Consider the following 17,418-nt stretch of genomic DNA (forward strand, 5'->3'; position numbering starts at 1 on the left):
TCTCTGTGGTTTTAGGGGTTGGTGCTCTCCAAAATTTTGCATAGGGCTTCTTCAAGAGTTGCCATCTCTGTGGATTCAACTGGCCCGTCGACTTCAGCTGCTCTCTGCGAGAATTCCTGTTGGCATGCCATGGTCGACATCTCCAACCAAGGCTGTAGCTGCATGTGAGTGATTCACATATGAGAAATCAACAGCAATGTTGAGAAGCTACAATTTATACCAGTGATTGGCTTATTCAGTTAATGGAGTTGGTTCTCTTATTAAGATACAATTTGGACCATGATGAAGCATTTAAACTAGAAATGGCTGCTTGAGATGGTGAAATTGTGATTAGAACAAGGATGATTCAGAATTATGCTCGAGTCTTGCCTTGACAAGGACATCAAATCTTTAGTGAAGATATGGATAAATTATTCAACTGCATCCTTGTTCCTTCAAATAGGGACAGGCCCTCGGTCAGAAGCCGTGCAGATAATGTGGAGAAGAGACCACATATTTTGCTAGAGCCGCTGCTCAAGAGGGGAAAGTGACAATGTTTGGATATGTGGATAACAGTTGCTCATATGGATTGAATGATCTTACACCATTTGAAGTATTTCAATATTAATGAACCAAAATTTTCACAGAAATAATTATACAATTATAACAGGATTGACAACAAAATATCATGATAATCTAGCCTGGAGAGGTGGAAGGTAGGCTCAAAGTTGAAGATAGAGAGGTTAGCCAACACTAAGTAATTTTGGCCTAAATTGAAATGTTTCAAATCTTTCATGATAATTCTTGCCCAAATTGATGTGTATCAATTTTGAGGTACAGAAAGAATATATACATGGAGCTTGATTCAGAGTTTTGCTATCATAATGTATCCATATCTAAAATTTCAACCGTTGAACACAAATATAATTAAGGAAGAACGGATGCAATAGATGTTCCAATAGTGAAGACCACCCTATGGATCCTGAAAACATGATGAACATTCAACCAAAAGAACAAGAGAAATACGATAGATAAAGATTTCATCCAAAATGCTATTGCTGGTCAAGCATTATGTTCTACAGAACGTAGTGAGAAAAGTATGCTTCAACTATGTAAAATCCCACCAAGAGATAACTCAATTACAATAAATAGCTATCAATCGGCCAAGGAAAAACGAAAGGATAACGAATCCCAGCCTACTGGTGGAAACTGGAAAGATATGGAAATGCAGAATGTATCTATTACAATCCACAAAGCATCAAGAAAACAATAGTGAAAAATAGGGAGAGAAAAAAATGAAATGGGTTACCTTTGCGGAGAGACGGGTCTCCTGAACTGCTGACCAGGTGTTCGACGCCTTCCTCTTGAGAGCGTTGGGAGGCGGAACCCTCGCCGTTGCCACAAATCGGCGGGTTCACTGAGCGAAAGAAAGCCCGACTGGAGCGCTGCGGCCTCTCGCTGATACTGATGAGAAGAAGGATCGAGGATTGAGCAGAGGTCGGGGAAGGAGGAAGAGCAGTCCCTATCTTCGAGAAGAAACAAGGACAGTTTGACTCGCGAGAGTATTAATAAAAGATATTTTTAAATATTATTTAATATATTTAAAACAATTTTTTAAGAAAAAAATAAGGCGGTTGGGCTGGGTCCAGTGCGACATTCCGGACCATCTCCTGGACAGTCTCGGCCGAATCTGAGGCGGTCCGAAATGGGCCGGAGCATGCGAAGGCAAGGGAAGGGAAGGGAAGGGAAGAAATCAATGGGAAGAGCGACGGAGACGTGATGGTGACGCTGACCCTGACCCGTCGCAGCGCAAACAAACAAATCCTGCTCATCTTTCCTTCTTCGGGTGGCGTGGCGTGGCGATGCGATCGATCGCCGTCGATGAAGCGACCGGCCCACGGATCGGTTCTTCGCCCTGATCCTGCTCATTTTTCTACGGCGGATTCGACCTCCCTCTGATCCGATCTCCCCCATCCTCTTCCCCTGATTCGTGGACCAGATGCGGAAGGACCGAGTTCCGGCGGCGGCTGGCGCTGCGGAGCCGCGCTTCCGCGGAGTGCGGAAGCGGCCGTGGGGGCGGTTCGCCGCTGAGATCCGGGACCCCTGGAAGAAGGCCAGGGTGTGGCTCGGCACCTTCGACTCGGCCGAGGCTGCCGCCCTGGCCTACGACGCCGCCGCTCGCGCTCTCCGTGGTCCCGCGGCCAAGACCAACTTCCCCCTCGCGTCCTCATCCTCCCCCGCGCTTCCTCCCTCGACCTCCCCTACCTTGCGCCGCCCGCAATTCCCATTCGGGCAAGGCCGCCATGTTCCGGCATCGAGCGGTCACAGCAGCACCGTGGAGTCGTTCAGCGGACCTCGTCTCCTTGCTCCCGCGCCAATCCATCGGCCGATGTCGCAACTCGGGAGGCGGGCCAAGCCGCCTCCCCAGCGCGTCCTTGATGGCGACGACGACTGCCACAGTGACTGCGGGTCGTCGTCCTCGGTTGTCGACGACGAGCGTGGCACCACATCAGGGCGCATGAACACACTGCCATTTGATCTGAACCTGCTGCCCCCACCCGACGATGACTTCCAAGCCACAATGCTCTGCCTCTGATTCACCTGTCTCACATCCGTGCTGAGACAACATTGCCAAAAGAGTTGGTTCTTTTCCTTCTCCCATTTGCATTAGTGATTGTTGCATTTCTATACTTGCTTGCCATCTTATGTTCGTATTCAAATTCATGTCGTGGTTTTGCTTTTCATCTGATAAGAGGATTAGAAGTTGAAGATTGGACGGTATCTGATTAGTAGATATCTCTGTTTAATCCCCTTAATATTAGATTATCTACTCGTTTTGATGCATATGATTAGAAAGAAGCTGGCTATCTATTTACCATAGGATTTTATTTTATTTTTCTCTTTTGAATGTGTGCATCTGTTTTAACTGCCATGATTGTAAGAATCAACTAAAAAATCCACGTTGTCCACATGAAGAAATGAATGAAGAATTGAAAGAAACAGAAGATAGAAGAATTTTTACAAAGAGAACTAGATATTCTTAAAATCTACATTGTCCACAGCAGATGCTCGTAGGGTTTTGGGGAAATTATTCAAAAAATTTCTGCATGAGGATTTTTTTTAGAATATCATTCCATATTTTAGCTGTAAAAGTGGTGGGAAGTTCATGCATCGGGCTGCCCTTTATGTTAACCATAAAAGTGAATATGGAGATATATCATGTTTCTGGTTATGTGATGCTTATTCTGTTTCTCAATACTCCTCTCATGTCATGGTCTTGGTAGTTAGAATTTCTTACCGGAAGTGTATGAATGGAATAGTTTGTTTCTCTAACTTCAATTGTGTATGCTTGTAAGTCTAACTGAAGTTATTTGGATTTGGTGGTTGTTCTATTGATTAAGACTCCTATGTGAAACTGCACATTACAATAAAATATGCTGCTAGAACTGTATGCTGTATTGGCAATTGTAATGTATAGACTGCAGAATTTGGTTACCACTATTTGTCTCGAAGGTTGGAGAACTATATTTCACCGCAAATTTTGTGTGGTTTATAGAGCATCATTAAAATAGTTAGTTTGTCGTCTTTACATATTACACCTTGTTGCCTTTTTTTTTTATACAGTCGTATGTTGCAAATTATTGGTTAGTCATAATTATATTTGATTATGCTATATTCCTTTTTAATTGTCGCTTTGGATAAGTGGTAAAAAATTTGAATGTTTTATCTGTTATAACTGCCTTTTCCGGCATAATTGTCTTTAAGAATCTTGTATTGCATGATATGTTGTCGGTTTTAGATTGATCATTTAATATATCCATGTATTAACTATTTCACTCATCAAAAGTTAATATTTCAAGTTTTCTTGGACCATCAGGACCTTAGAGATTTCTTAGGCATCTCTTTATCATCTTTTAATTCTTATATATATATATATTAGGCATGCATTTATGAGTATATATTCTTCTTAATAGCTAGCATGGATTTACATAAGGTCTTTAGTGCATGGATTACGCCTTTCATGTCTTTCTTTAAATTGCATCTAAGTTCCCTTTTCTATTGTCCTCAGTGGTCAAAATGGAGGTGAGCTTCTAGAGTCTTCTATGATCATAGTGTTCCCCTAGGTTACAAGAATTATTTATGAGACATACGAAAAACAAGCTTAATTTGACCAACAACCGCTTTATTTAATGGTAAGCGATAGAGGAATTTTCTCGTTGAAAAAAAATCTTGTTACTCTTGCACGCTCCAGCACAAACGTGAACTTATCTCACATCAAATGTAGTATAGAGACACCTCTAGTCAAAGATCAAAAGAATAGTAAAAAAACAATAGTATAGAGATGAGAATGCTATGTTAGATGTGGTCAAAACCAAACCCAAACAAAAGGATAATATAATAGAGACGAGAATGCCACATTCAATATGTGAACTTACTAGAAATAGAAGGTATGGATATTTTCAAAGACAACTAATAGTATCTATACTTGGAATACTCAAATATATTGATGTAGGGTAGGGGTACAGGGAACCAAAGAAAGCATTAGTGAATGTGATAAAAATAAATAAATATTAAATTGAATATTTACTACTGAAATTGCTAAGATTTAGGTAGTTGATTCTAAATAAGTTGTGCAAATATGGCTTGATGCACTAGCAATTTCATTTCATATTTCTTGTGAGCCATAGTGTGACATATGTTAAACATAACAAAGTTAATATGCTTTCCTTGTAAAAATTGGTCTCATATGGAAATATCACTCCTGGTTAATAGTTGTCAACTTTCGTACAGTTGGACACCAGTAAACAATCATCATTCATGGCTCAACAAGATTAATTCCTAGCCAAATCCCCACAGGGGTTTGATTATGTTATCCATGCCATCTCTCTCTCTTCTTTTTTTTTTCCCTTTCTGAGTTCCTCTACAATTTATGTCTGGTGGTTTTTTTTTATATTTTATTTTGTATTTGTGGGATGTTTACTTGGCTGAAAATAAATGAATAAATAAATAAATAAACTTTTAAATTCCTTTTTGTTTATTCAAAAGGGAGAAGAGAGGGGTAAATTTTCCCATCCAATTCCTCAATATTTTATTTCCACTCAGATTGAATGAAAATGGAGAGAAATATAGTTTTAGTTCCCTTCCCACTCCATTCAAGTAAACAAGATGAATGGAACAAAATTGGTGTAAGATATTTTTTTTCTTTTTCTATTACTTAAACTGCTATAATTCTCTCCTACTGCCCCTTGAAGTAATGAAGTAAACACCACATTAGTGATATAATGTAATTTTGTTTCTGATTCCATTTGCAGTGCAAATCTTGTGTTCCAATCTACATTGTGTAATAGATCAATGCCCCAATTAATGTCTTTTATTTTTTGCATTTCTGGTCAAAGCGTTACGGCTTTGACAAAGAAAGTTTGCAAAGGAGAACTGAGAAGTGGTGGGACAATTGCAACTACTTTTCTCTGTGATCGTTCTAGTATATCTTCCATGGTCATACTGATAGAGTTTAAGATTAGCTAGTGTGGCTTCGATAGTCATGTTGAGTTTATTTTCAGACATTTCGAATAGAATTTTAGACTAACAATTCCCCGCAAGATTTGTTTTCCAAATTTTGTTTTGACTTTGTTCCTACTGTAAATTATTTTTGTAATTTCGTTGACTATGTGATCCATTTTTTTTCAGCTCATGTCAATCTTCTCACCTTTGGCCTGAAAGTTCCTTTGACACTAAACAATACATCAAAACAATGAGGAAGGAGACCAAGCATAGAACAGTTTCTTGGATTTCGATCATTTGTCTGCGACGAAGACACAAACCCCATCAGAGTTAAAATCATGAGAAGAAGGCAAACAAACCCAGGTACTCCTATGGTTTGATCCATCCATGTAATTGCTAAAGTGTAGAAATAGAGAGATTAACTTCGAGGATCAAATTCCTCAGTATGGTTTGAGTTTTCCAACGTTTTTCAAGCTGTCAACTAGAACCTGGTTCGTATTGTTTCGAATAGCTGACCCAATTCAACCAATTGATTCGTAGTGTCCAAAGTATATAAGCTTTACTTGATAACAAGTGAGGTGGATGTGAGTCTGATAGGGCCATATAAACAGATGGTGTCATCTTTTATTTCTCCCACCAAATCAGATCTTTTACTTGATCTATTGAGCTCACCGATGATCAATGTATATCGTAACTGCTCCTCTGAGTTCCCCACATGCCTTCTGATCCCTAAGACTAAGCAGGTGACGACGACTACTGTCTCACCAAATACACGGTGATTCTGACAAGGACTGAGCATCAATCATTCCCCATATTCCCTAATTATTAGCAGACAGTGAGTGCGTCTTATGTGGTTTGTCTATGTTAGAAGACTCGAGCGATTACTGGGTTTTTGATTTAGTTAAGCTTTGGTTCGCTACCTCGCTCGATTTTAGGGTCAGTTTATTTGTAGTGTACACCCTTATTTAATTGTTTCAAATCAAGGGAGAGGGTCGCAGAGCGTATTTTGCTGAATTGTAGAAAAACTTGTTTGCCAAAGTTAGACGAATGCGACATTATCAATTTATCGGTGCACATTCGACAAAAGCCTAGGGGGCAAGGCGGGCCATCAGGAGTTTGGATCCTCTGTCTCTAAATTTTTCTGTCCCCGTGTCTCTTTGTTGATCGGACGGATCAGATTACATCTCAAAGATGTCTTATACATCACGAGCATATTGCACACATCTTAAGGATGTCATGATATTTTGAGATGTAATCTGATCTGTCTGATCGACAGGGGACACGGAGACAGAGAAATTTGAGGACAGAAGATCCGAATTGTGCCATCAGTGGGGTGAGGCGGGCAATCATCAAAACTAAAGGCCATTGAGTAAGAAACTCAATGTCAGGCAGGGTGATCAGGTAAGGCGTCGAGGCCGATGGCAATCGAGTAGGGTGGTGACGATCGAGGATGAGTTAGGCATCGCTCGTCAGCCAATCTTGCTGTCGGTTGAGGTCCTTGAGGAAAAGCATCGAGTGAGGTGCTCATCATCAGGTAGGGTGGTTAGGCAAGCCGTAAGGGTGGGCGGCAGGCGAGCATCAAGGACAAAACACAATCGAATAGGCGACGATGATCAAGGATGTCGAGCAATCTAGTCGCTCATCTTCATACATTGATGATCTTCCTAAGTTGATAGAGTTAGTAAATAGAGATTAAACGATATTAAAACACTAGCTCATTTAAAACGCGAAAAAGATATAATAAATGTATTAGGAAAAAAAATGTAAATTTCTTGGAAGTGTCCTCAGCCGTCCAATGCAGCAAGATTTGATCATGATGATGATGGAGGATGACTCTCTCTTCCTCCTCCTTCATTTGCCTTTATAAGCCTTCAAAGCTATCAGTCCCTCGTCAACAACATCGGCCGGCAATGTCGCCAACGACCGTCCTCCTCCTACTCAGCCTCGTTCTACAGACTCCTCTCAATGCTCTGAAGACGTCCAAAGACTGCATTGGCGGCGGCGGCGGCGGCGATGGTTCCTTGCAGTTCGACTTGTACCTCACCAGCTGCCCGCTGGCGGAGGCCATCATCTTCTCCGGCGTGCAGCGCGCTGTGGCCGACGATGCCCGCATGGCCGCCTCCCTCCTCCGCCTCCACTTCCACGACTGCTTCGTCAATGTCGACCTCGCCACCGCCGATTCCTTCATTAAATTCACTCTTTTATCTTCTAGTGTAATTTCATCATGGCGTCTCGAACTGTGCGGTGATTCAGGGTTGCGACGCGTCGGTGCTTCTGGACGACACGGCGGAGATGACGGGGGAGAAGACGGCGGGGCCGAACGCCAACTCGTTGAGGGGTTTCGACGTGGTGGAGGGGATCAAGGCGGAGCTGGAGATGGCCTGCCCGGAGACGGTTTCCTGCGCCGATCTCCTCGCCATTGCTGCCCGAGACTCTGTTCTTTTGGTATTTATTTATATATCTGCGAAATTTTCACTTTGGCCTTCCAAGTTTTCGCATATGTCAATTTTCACTTTTGTTCATGAAATTTACGCAGTCGGGAGGACCGACATGGCCGGTGGAGGTCGGCCGGAGGGATGGCACTGCCGCCAGCTTGTCCATGGCCACCACCAACCTCCCATCTCCGACGTCCGGCGTCGCTACCCTTCTCCAAAAGTTTGAAAACGTCGGCCTCTCCGCCAAGGACATGGTCGCTCTCTCCGGCGCCCACACCATCGGCAAGGCCCGCTGCTCCACGTTCGCCTCCCGCCTCACCGGCACAGGCGATCGTCTCTTCCTGCAGTCTCTGCGGCAGCTCTGTTCTGGGTCGCCATCGTCAAATGGGACGACGACAGCCTCATCGTTGGTCCACCTCGACGTGGGCTCGCCAATGGTGTTTGACAACCAGTACTACGCCAACCTTTTCGCCGGCGAGGGGCTACTTCAGTCGGACCAGGCCCTGGCTGGGGAAGCAGGGGAGGTGGGCCTGCTCGCAAAGGCCTATGCCGCAGACGAGGCGCTGTTCTTCGAGGACTTCACGGCCTCCATGGTGAGGATGGGCAGGCTGGCGCCGCCAGCGGGCAGCTCTGGCGAGGTCCGCAAAAGTTGCCGGGCAGTCAACTCTTAATTAGCTTAAGCACTATTTAGCATCAATTATCATAACTTAATCATGATGATTAACTAACTAATCACTAGAACTATACTAGCGTCCTAAGTATGCACCAGTGTGTTACTGTGACTTAGGTAGAAACAGATGTTAATTTGTGGGGTTTAGTGGTTAATTTGAATGTTATCACTATGATTTTAATTAGGTAAACTATTGGATCAAAGACTAAAGAATCAAGATCAAAAGCGATGCATCGATAAAACTCTAAACTCTCATCGTTTTCATGATATCTCTTCAGAGAATAGAAAAATAGACCGAGATGAAGAAAATATATCGATAAAAACTAAATCCAAATTAAAACTAAACCTTATATAAATTCACCTTATCAAAGGTTTAGTTCCCCTGGTTCATTTCGATCAATGAACCACCATCAAAACTTGATCAAACGATTGTGAAGATAAGATATTAGAGGAAATTAAACCTTAAGTAGAAATCTAGGATTGCAGTGGTTTAATTTCCTTCAATTCTTTATGTTCAATACAAAGTAGATGAACACTCAAAAGTATAGCTCAAAAGCCATGAGGCCTTGCTATTTATAATCTCATCTGCTCTGTTTAGTATCAGAGGCACACACCAAGTGCATGTTTTGACCAATCTATTTTATTATTCATATAATTATAATAATAAAATAATACACGCATAGTAAAATATTTAGAAGAGTATAAAATAATCGATTTGAATTCCTTCTAAATATGTATAAATTATACTTCAAATCTATCTAATAAACAAATTAAGCCGCCTCCAATGATAAATAAGTGTATGAAATAAACTTTCGTAAATCAAACTGATTCAGTTGAGCCAAAGGTTTAAATACCTAATGCCAACTTTTATATATAACTTTTATATATATATAAAAGACTAAACTCATAAAAGTGCTTTTAAAATCCTCTTAATTCTCTTTTACGTTAATGTAAAATCATAATAAATGAAAATTTTTTCCTTTTGAGTAATAAAGAAATGTGCTTTTTCTAGAAAATAAATTTCTTTTAGCTTGAGTGAGTCAATTTTTTATGCATCTTTGAAACTCTTCACTTTGTCTATCAATATTCTGCCCTAAGTCCAAGAAGATCGATTGAGTTAGATAGACTAAACAATCCAAGCAAATCAATCAAGTTAGTTTGTTTGGCCGGGCTGAGCGAGCATTTGAGCATTCTTATTAGACTAAGTGATACCGGCGAGCATTCGATTGAGTAAGACAGACGTCCAAATGGCCTTAGTCGAGCGAACAATTAGATATCGTGAGTTGATTAGGTTGGCCAGTCCAATCAAGTTTAGTGAGTCAATTAAGCAGACACGCCTCTCGCATCCCTCTAGCCTGACACAAGCAATTAAGCTTAACTGGTTGATTCTGAGACTAGACAAATCATCATCAGCCAACATGATGGGTCGACCAAATCAACTAATAGGTGTTTTTCTTCTGATCTCGATTAGCTAATCTATCATATTACAACAGCATGGAGAGCTCACAGAAATAGAATCATAAGGGAAACTTCATGGATGTGTTTGCTCCAACCATAAGCATCAAGATTGAACGGGGAAATAATAGACTTGCAATTGCAAGCAATGGAAGAATAGTTAGTCATTCATGTATGTCATAAGCAGGTCCAAAAACCAAATTAGCAACTAATACAATATGATACTGATATCAAATATATACACTTAAAATGAAGACAATCGAGTTCAGAATGTATTGACAAGCACAAGCGCGAAGATCCACCTTCTTCACAGACCTATCAAATTGTAACTCCCAAGTAGACTTATTCAAAACCTAAAGAAAAGAAAATTGCAAGGAGACACTGAATTATCTGCAAACCAAACTGAAATATAACTCTCAAAAAATGATTCAACCAACTTTATTTATCTACTAAAAATGGTACTTTTTTTTTTGTCTGTTAGTAGGGCTGTACAACAATTTCAGGCAAATCAAAGATACAATGAGTAGGTCAAATAAATTCCACGAAATTCGAATGAGAATGTGAACTCACAATTAGAGCATAGAACTAGAAGTCATTAACAAGATATAACTGCAAGTTTTCCTTATGATTTGCAATAACTAATGTTGCTTATCCAAAGGGCAAATTGCTGCTTCAGATCATATATGATACAATGTCATAAACAAGGATAAATTAACAGAAAGCAAGGCAAAGGGTCCATGTAAAAATGGAGAGGTGAGGATCCTAGTTTCATCAGGAAAAAGATGACTTGAAGAAGCTGTAATAGGTTACCTGCTCACTATAAAGTCTCCTTGTAGACACGCGAACATGTCAAAGCAAATGAACTCTAAAATCAAAGATGCATTTAATAAGGATTAGGGTAGTACAAAGGAAGATCATATTAAATTCACCAAATGAACAACACCAATGCAAACTTGTAGCAGAAACCATAACAAGTTTTAAGCAATACCTCAATTTCCTCTCTAGTTAGTTAGCACAGAACTGCAAGAAAATCTGACCTAATTGGAGAATCCCTCTTCTGCTCAAGAAACTCTAGCAAGAAATTATTCACATTAACTGGTGGAGAGAGCCATCAACCGTAATGAGAAAAAAATTATATGCACTGAGGTAATTGCATCACCTCTATGGTCTTGATTTTAAAGTCTTGCCAGCTTCTCTACAAGATAGTGCAAACATCTGCTTAAGAAACATAATGTGAAAGCAAAATGCAAAGTAAACAGAACACAACACTTTGAAAGTGCAGCCTTCTGAATTCTGTAATGGTTAGTAACAGATAAGTATAGGAGATTGCAAGCAAGATAAATATGAACCTACGAACAATGCAAAGAAGCAAGAACATATTAGCAGGGAAAAGCAAAATATAGGCACATAAATGCGTACTCTTCAAATAAAGTTTTTCTTTGATATTATTTTTTCCTTTTTCAAATTCAAAGAACTAACATCACCGAGCATTCTGCCCTCATTCAGTTTCCAGTCCATACATAACTCCAGCATATCTCTCAATCGGCGCATCAAAGTGTTTCTCCAACAGTTTCCTGAATGTCCAAGCAGTAAGCAAACTATCTGAACCAGCCTGATGGCAGATCCCGACCCTATCGATCTCCAACTGCTCAGCGAGCTTGTTAAGACCCCCATGGAAGCTGTTTGAAAACCTCATGAGGTGCTTAATGTCGTACACAACAGGGAAAAACGTCCTGACGAGTTGGAGGAATTCCTTTCTTGTCTCCGGCAACCTTCTGCAAGTCAGGATCTTGAGGAGGTATCCGAAATCGTAGGCACAATGGAAGGTCACCCAGCTGATAGAATCGTTGAGGACGACGCCCGACGACATGAGGAGCTCCGCGAAGCGCTTGGCGTCCACCCCATGCTCCCGATTCATGGCGAAATCAATGCCCGACTTCTTAAGGAGATCGATGGAGTCAGGGTTGCTGATATCTCGGTCGACGTCGAACTCCATGAAGTTAAACTGCCACACGATGGGACGCCCAGATTCCGAGAAAGGGAGGATCCCGGCGGCGTTGGTGAAGGTGAGACCTAGCTGGATCAGGTGGAGGAGGTCGACGTTGGCGCGGAGGACATGGTAGTTGTTGTCCGCGTGACACATGAAGTCTCCGAGGGGGCGGATGGCGACGCCGGGGAACTCGGTGTCCATGGCGACGAAAGGGAAGTCGTCGACGATCTCGCGGATGATCTCGAACTCTGCTTCGATGTTGCCTGCCCAAACGTCGCGGATCTCGACACCGCCAGCCTGGTCGCTCTTCGACATACAAGATCACAGCCGACGAGCATAAAGAAACCCTAGATCTGAGTTCGGAGGGATGGAACTGGAAGATCAAACCGGGATCGATTAGGGTTCTGCAGCGCGATCGAACGATGAAAGACGGCGAAAATGAAGCTCGTTCTGTTTCTGTTTCTATTTTTTTTTTTTTTCCTTTTTTGTTGTCAGCGTTTAAAAAAACGTGAAAAGGCGACTATTGAACAAAACGCCCTCCCACACTAAGTTATTACGCCAACAACGACCTCGCTCTGCAGAGACAGGTTATTTATCGAGGAGGAGGAACAAGTTGTGGTGTTCCGCTGGAACCGGATAAAGCTTAGTACCGACATGGACTGTCTGTGAGGCTACGGGACCCATGTATTGCCCACTTGCAGGAGACTATAGACCAGAGGTACAAAATGGGTGGTTGTGTGTGTATGTCTCTGTGATTACCAATTTCTTTTTCTTTAGGAATAAATTTTCGTTTGTAGAGTAAAATTAGGTAAAAAATATTTTTTTATTAATTAAATTTAAAAAAACATGTGCACTGACTTATTTAATTTAAATTAGGCATCGGATTCCGCCCTCACCTGCTTTACTTGATCCCATGCACATGCATCTCTCTGTAATAATATTAAATAAATATTTGATATGAGATATTTTCATTTATTATTTCTTCGATAAATATGTGCGCGAATATAAAAAATGTAGTATTATTATTCTCTTAGACTATCTCCTTTTAAAACTAAGAGGGCGTTTAATTATTTTCTAAGAATAGAAATGAGAATCATTGTATTATAAAATAGGAATAAGTATGAGCATGGATATTACTCTTAAAAAAATATTTGATTAGTTACATATTTTTTATCGGAATAAATCAAAATTTCCTTTTTTACCCTTAAAGAAAAATAAGAGAAAAAATTAGATGTGAGAGAAAAATATGATAAAAGAGAATGATGAGAGAGAAAATATGATGAGAAAGAATGAAGAGAGAGAAAGTGTGATGAGAGAAAATAAGAAAAGAGAGTATGATAAAAGAGAGCATGATGAGAGAGAAAATATGATGTGAGAGAAAGTATGATAGGAGATGATGAAGGAAGAGAAAATATAATGAGAAAAAAATGAGGAGAGAGTGTGTGATGAGAGAGAAAGTATGGTGAGAGAGAAAGTATGGTGAGAGAGAAAGTATGATGAGAGAGAAAGCGTGATGAGAAAAAAAAAAAAGAGAACAATGAGTGTGATGGAAGAGATTGAGGAGAGAGAAAGTATGATGAGAGAGAAAATGTATTGAGGAAAAAAATGAGGGAGTGTGGCAAAAGGTGGAATCGCCACCCTAGCGGCCCCCTGGCCGCGGCCCCACAAGATTCCAGAGGGAGTAAATCACAGTTAATGCTGGGCAGGATAGGTGACTGGGGGTCGAAGGAATTTTTTGCGCAGCAGACCAGGGTTTTATCCCCGAGTGCAACTGGCGACCTTCGACCCCACGACTTCAGTGGCAAGCTGCAAGCACCTAACCAGCTGATCCAGCCCATGGGGGCAAAAAAAAAAATGAGGGAGTGTGACAAGAGAGATTGAGGAGAGAGAAAGTGTGATGAGAAAAAAAAGAGAAAAAGAGAGTGTGATGTGGAGAGATTAAGGAGAGAGAAAGTATGATGAGAGAGAAAGTATAATGAGAACAAAAGAAGGAAGAGAGTGCGATGAAAGAGATTGAAGAGAGAGAAAGTATGATGAGAGAGAAAGTGTAATGAGAAAAAAAAAACAAAGAGAGTGTGATAGGAGAGATTAAGGAGAGAAAAAGTATGTGATAAAATGATGAGAGATAAAATATGATGAGAAGTGATATGAAAGAAAAAAATAAATAAATATATTTTGATATTTGATATTAAGGGAGAAAATTTTAGTTTTAGGTCAAGGATATTTTTGGAATAAGGAAATATTTTGATTGATGAAAATAGGGTAATGACTCATTGAAGGGGAGGTATATGAGAATGAGTTATTACCCAATTTCAAGGATTCATTCCCTTATTTGTATTCCTATTTTTATAATCCAAACATTAACAATGACAATCAATGATTCTCATTATCATTCCTCACTCCTATTTCCCTAAACCAAACGCCCCCTAATTTTATGTTAGTTAGGCAAAAGGGAATTAATATAGTTAAAATATGTCAATAGGAAAAGAAGAGAAAGGAGGAAAGGCTAAAGGAAAGAAGGGTAGCCAAGGTTCATACTGTTACGATGGCAAAAAAGTAAATATATTCATCCTCAGCGTTTCAATCCGTCTGAAGATCAACACAAAGAAGATAAATAACGGAGGGAGATATTTATCTCAACTTTATCGAGATTCGAACCTCAGACCTCATGATGATAATATTTCATGTGCTAACCATTAGATCTATTTGAGGAGATAGATTCACATGATTATGAACCATAATATTTAGTCTGCCATGAGCATGTAATAATCATGATTCATAATCAGACCGCTAGCTCACAATTGTTGTCACCACTAAGTTGAAGCTCAGATAATAGATAAACATACAACGCTATAAGGGCATAAAAAAGTATTATTTCTATATATATACTTTTTTTTTTTCATCCACTTTATTCTCACAACAAGCCTTTTTCTGTGGCAGTACATTGGCCAATAACTTAATTACATGGTTAGGACAGTGACAAATATTATTTATTAGCTTAATGATAAAAATAAAAGCATCACAAAGTAATAATTGAGCATTAGAATAATATGCAGAAAATCAAGGCAGTGCAATTGGAATCCGGGAAAGGGATATATTTAATTGTGCTTTTGCAAAGAAGAAATATGCCCACTCCAAATGAAAGACACACTTCCCAAGGCTCACTTATATGCTTCAGTCCCTTTTTATACTTATAGCTGTAGAGTCTTGACACACCATCCTATTTATTTTATGTATTTATCTTCTAAGCATCATATTTAATTTTTTAAATTTTTTTTAAACTTAAATACTATAAGCCAAAATCTAAACTCTAAAACATAAACTTAAATACTATAACTTAAACTCTAAACTTTAAAAAATTATACGGGGTACTCAGGTGATATAAGTAGGGTATCAAAATCCTATAATTATGTATAACTCTCTAATATTATTTATTTTTTAAAATATAAAAAATAAAAAAATCTTCTTCCTGATATTAATTTTCATCAAACGATACTTCTTTTATTAAAAACTTTAAAATAATATTCCGCATATCCTTATTTAAGGATTCTTATAGCTGTGAGACTGTAACAATATATAAAGTAAAATTACTATATATTTTTATATCAAAATACTCTTATCAATTTAGTTAAAATTAATTACAATTGATTCAATTTGATCTAAATAAATTTCAAAACTGTTATAATAACTAAATCATAAATATTATAAAAGTGTAACACAATACTATTATAGGAGTTATAGTATACCTGTTATAGTAATTTTAAAGTGATTTTGATTTATTTTTTTAATAATTTTAAGTAATTTCGATCAATATATAAATATTCTAAGTATAATAATTTTAATTGAGTTGAATTTTATATATAATTCAACTCAATTAAAATTACTATACTTAGAATATTTATATATTGATCCGAATTGCTTAAACTTAATTAAAATTATTTAAAAAAGGATCACTATAATATTATTATTATTGTATTACACTTTTATAATATTTATGATTTAGTTATTATATATATATACACACACACTGTTGAAGCGCTTCACCCCCTCCATATGAGACAACGTCAACGTATGAGGAGGGAGTTGACATGGCAAGAGGGCTCCCCCTTGAAAGGTTTTGATTTTAGAATTTAGAGGTTATAGTATAATATAATATAGTATAGTATTAAGCAAAAAAATTACATTAGATGTTCATAGGGTGGCTACGTAAAGTATGATATAATATTCCTCTCTTTCTATATATATATATATATATATTATACACACACAAGAATAATAACATACACACATTTATGTGAGTGGTTGTGGGCGACGTTTGACATAGGCGATCTGACATGGCTAAAATTTATCTTTTTTAATCTCTCTCATATGTATGCAATAACTCTCTTTTCTCTCATTTTGTGGCAAAAGGTAATTTACTCGTCCTCAGCGCCCCCGCCAACTAATTCCTAAGCCAACCCGTCTCTTTTCTCTCCTTTGATTACATGTAAGGTGGTACTGATTTGTAAAAACTAGCACCACCTTCGTGTTGGCACTACCAAACTAGCATTAATTATCCACCTTGGTGATGGTTTGTAGAAACCAACACCACTTGGTGCTAGTTTCTACAAACCAATACCACTTAGTGTTGGTTTCTATAAACTTTCTATAAATTAGCACCACTTGGTGTTGAAAGACCAACACGGACAAGTTGGAGCTAGTCTAAAGACTAGCACCACCTGGTACCAATTTCTACAAATAAGCACCATGGTGAATGGTGCTGGTTTAGTGATGTTAGTACCATATTAATTCTATTTTTTACACGTCATCATCATCTTACAAACTAGCACCAAGTGGAAGGTGCTGGTTTGGTGGTGCCAGCACCACCTTGGTGCTAGTTTTTATAAATCAATATCACCTTAGAATTGGTTTGTGGAAACTAACATCACCTTGCATGTAATCAAAGAAGAGAGAGGAGCAGACCCCGTGGGTCATCCGAGATGGCATGGGGCGGAAGTTACTGCAAGGAGGCCGCCGGGTCGAAACTCAGTGGTAACGGGGGAATAAATCCCCTATCCCTGTATCCCACCCGGTCCGTCCCATGTTAGCTCGGGTGCTGCGATTTACCTCCCTCACAATGACCGTGGGTCCGGTCGGTGGGGGCCCTGGGGGCGAGAGTTTCGCCTTTTGCTGCAAAGAAGAGAGAGGAGCAGGTGAATAGAGCCACTTTAGAATGATCTATCTAGTCCGTAGCAAACGGTTAGCTATAAAAACACATTAAATTCATTTATGAGTGAGGTTTTGCCAAAAACTCCAAAAGGGTAAATGGATCCATTATAAAAGTCTATCTAGTTTGCAGTAAACGACTCGCGATAAGAATAACATCAAATTCATTTATGGCTGAGGCT

General features: G+C 39.3%; 3 protein-coding genes across 3 annotated transcripts; 2 read left to right on the forward strand and 1 right to left on the reverse strand.

Moving 5' to 3' along the window:
- The first annotated feature begins 1,699 nt into the window (after window positions 1-1,699).
- On the forward strand, window positions 1,700-5,939 carry LOC122016592 (ethylene-responsive transcription factor 3-like). Its single transcript, XM_042573946.1, has 2 exons — window positions 1,700-2,618; window positions 5,668-5,939. The coding sequence occupies exon 1, from the start codon at window positions 1,979-1,981 to the stop codon at window positions 2,573-2,575; it is 597 nt and encodes a 198-aa protein (XP_042429880.1). The 5' UTR covers window positions 1,700-1,978; the 3' UTR covers window positions 2,576-2,618; window positions 5,668-5,939.
- A 199-nt stretch (window positions 5,940-6,138) lies between these two features.
- Window positions 6,139-8,760, forward strand: LOC122016593 (peroxidase 40-like). Its single transcript, XM_042573947.1, has 3 exons — window positions 6,139-7,640; window positions 7,735-7,926; window positions 8,018-8,760. Exons 1-3 carry the CDS (start codon window positions 7,311-7,313, stop codon window positions 8,585-8,587), a joined length of 1,092 nt encoding a protein of 363 aa, XP_042429881.1. The 5' UTR covers window positions 6,139-7,310; the 3' UTR covers window positions 8,588-8,760.
- A 2,702-nt stretch (window positions 8,761-11,462) lies between these two features.
- On the reverse strand, window positions 11,463-12,596 carry LOC122016425 (probable CCR4-associated factor 1 homolog 6). Its single transcript, XM_042573724.1, has one exon. The coding sequence runs from the start codon at window positions 12,344-12,346 to the stop codon at window positions 11,540-11,542; it is 807 nt and encodes a 268-aa protein (XP_042429658.1). The 5' UTR covers window positions 12,347-12,596; the 3' UTR covers window positions 11,463-11,539.
- Window positions 12,597-17,418: the final 4,822 nt, after the last annotated feature.

This window comes from Zingiber officinale, chromosome 8B (genome assembly GCF_018446385.1).
Source record: "Zingiber officinale cultivar Zhangliang chromosome 8B, Zo_v1.1, whole genome shotgun sequence".
In the NCBI taxonomy this organism is placed as follows: domain Eukaryota; kingdom Viridiplantae; phylum Streptophyta; class Magnoliopsida; order Zingiberales; family Zingiberaceae; genus Zingiber; species Zingiber officinale.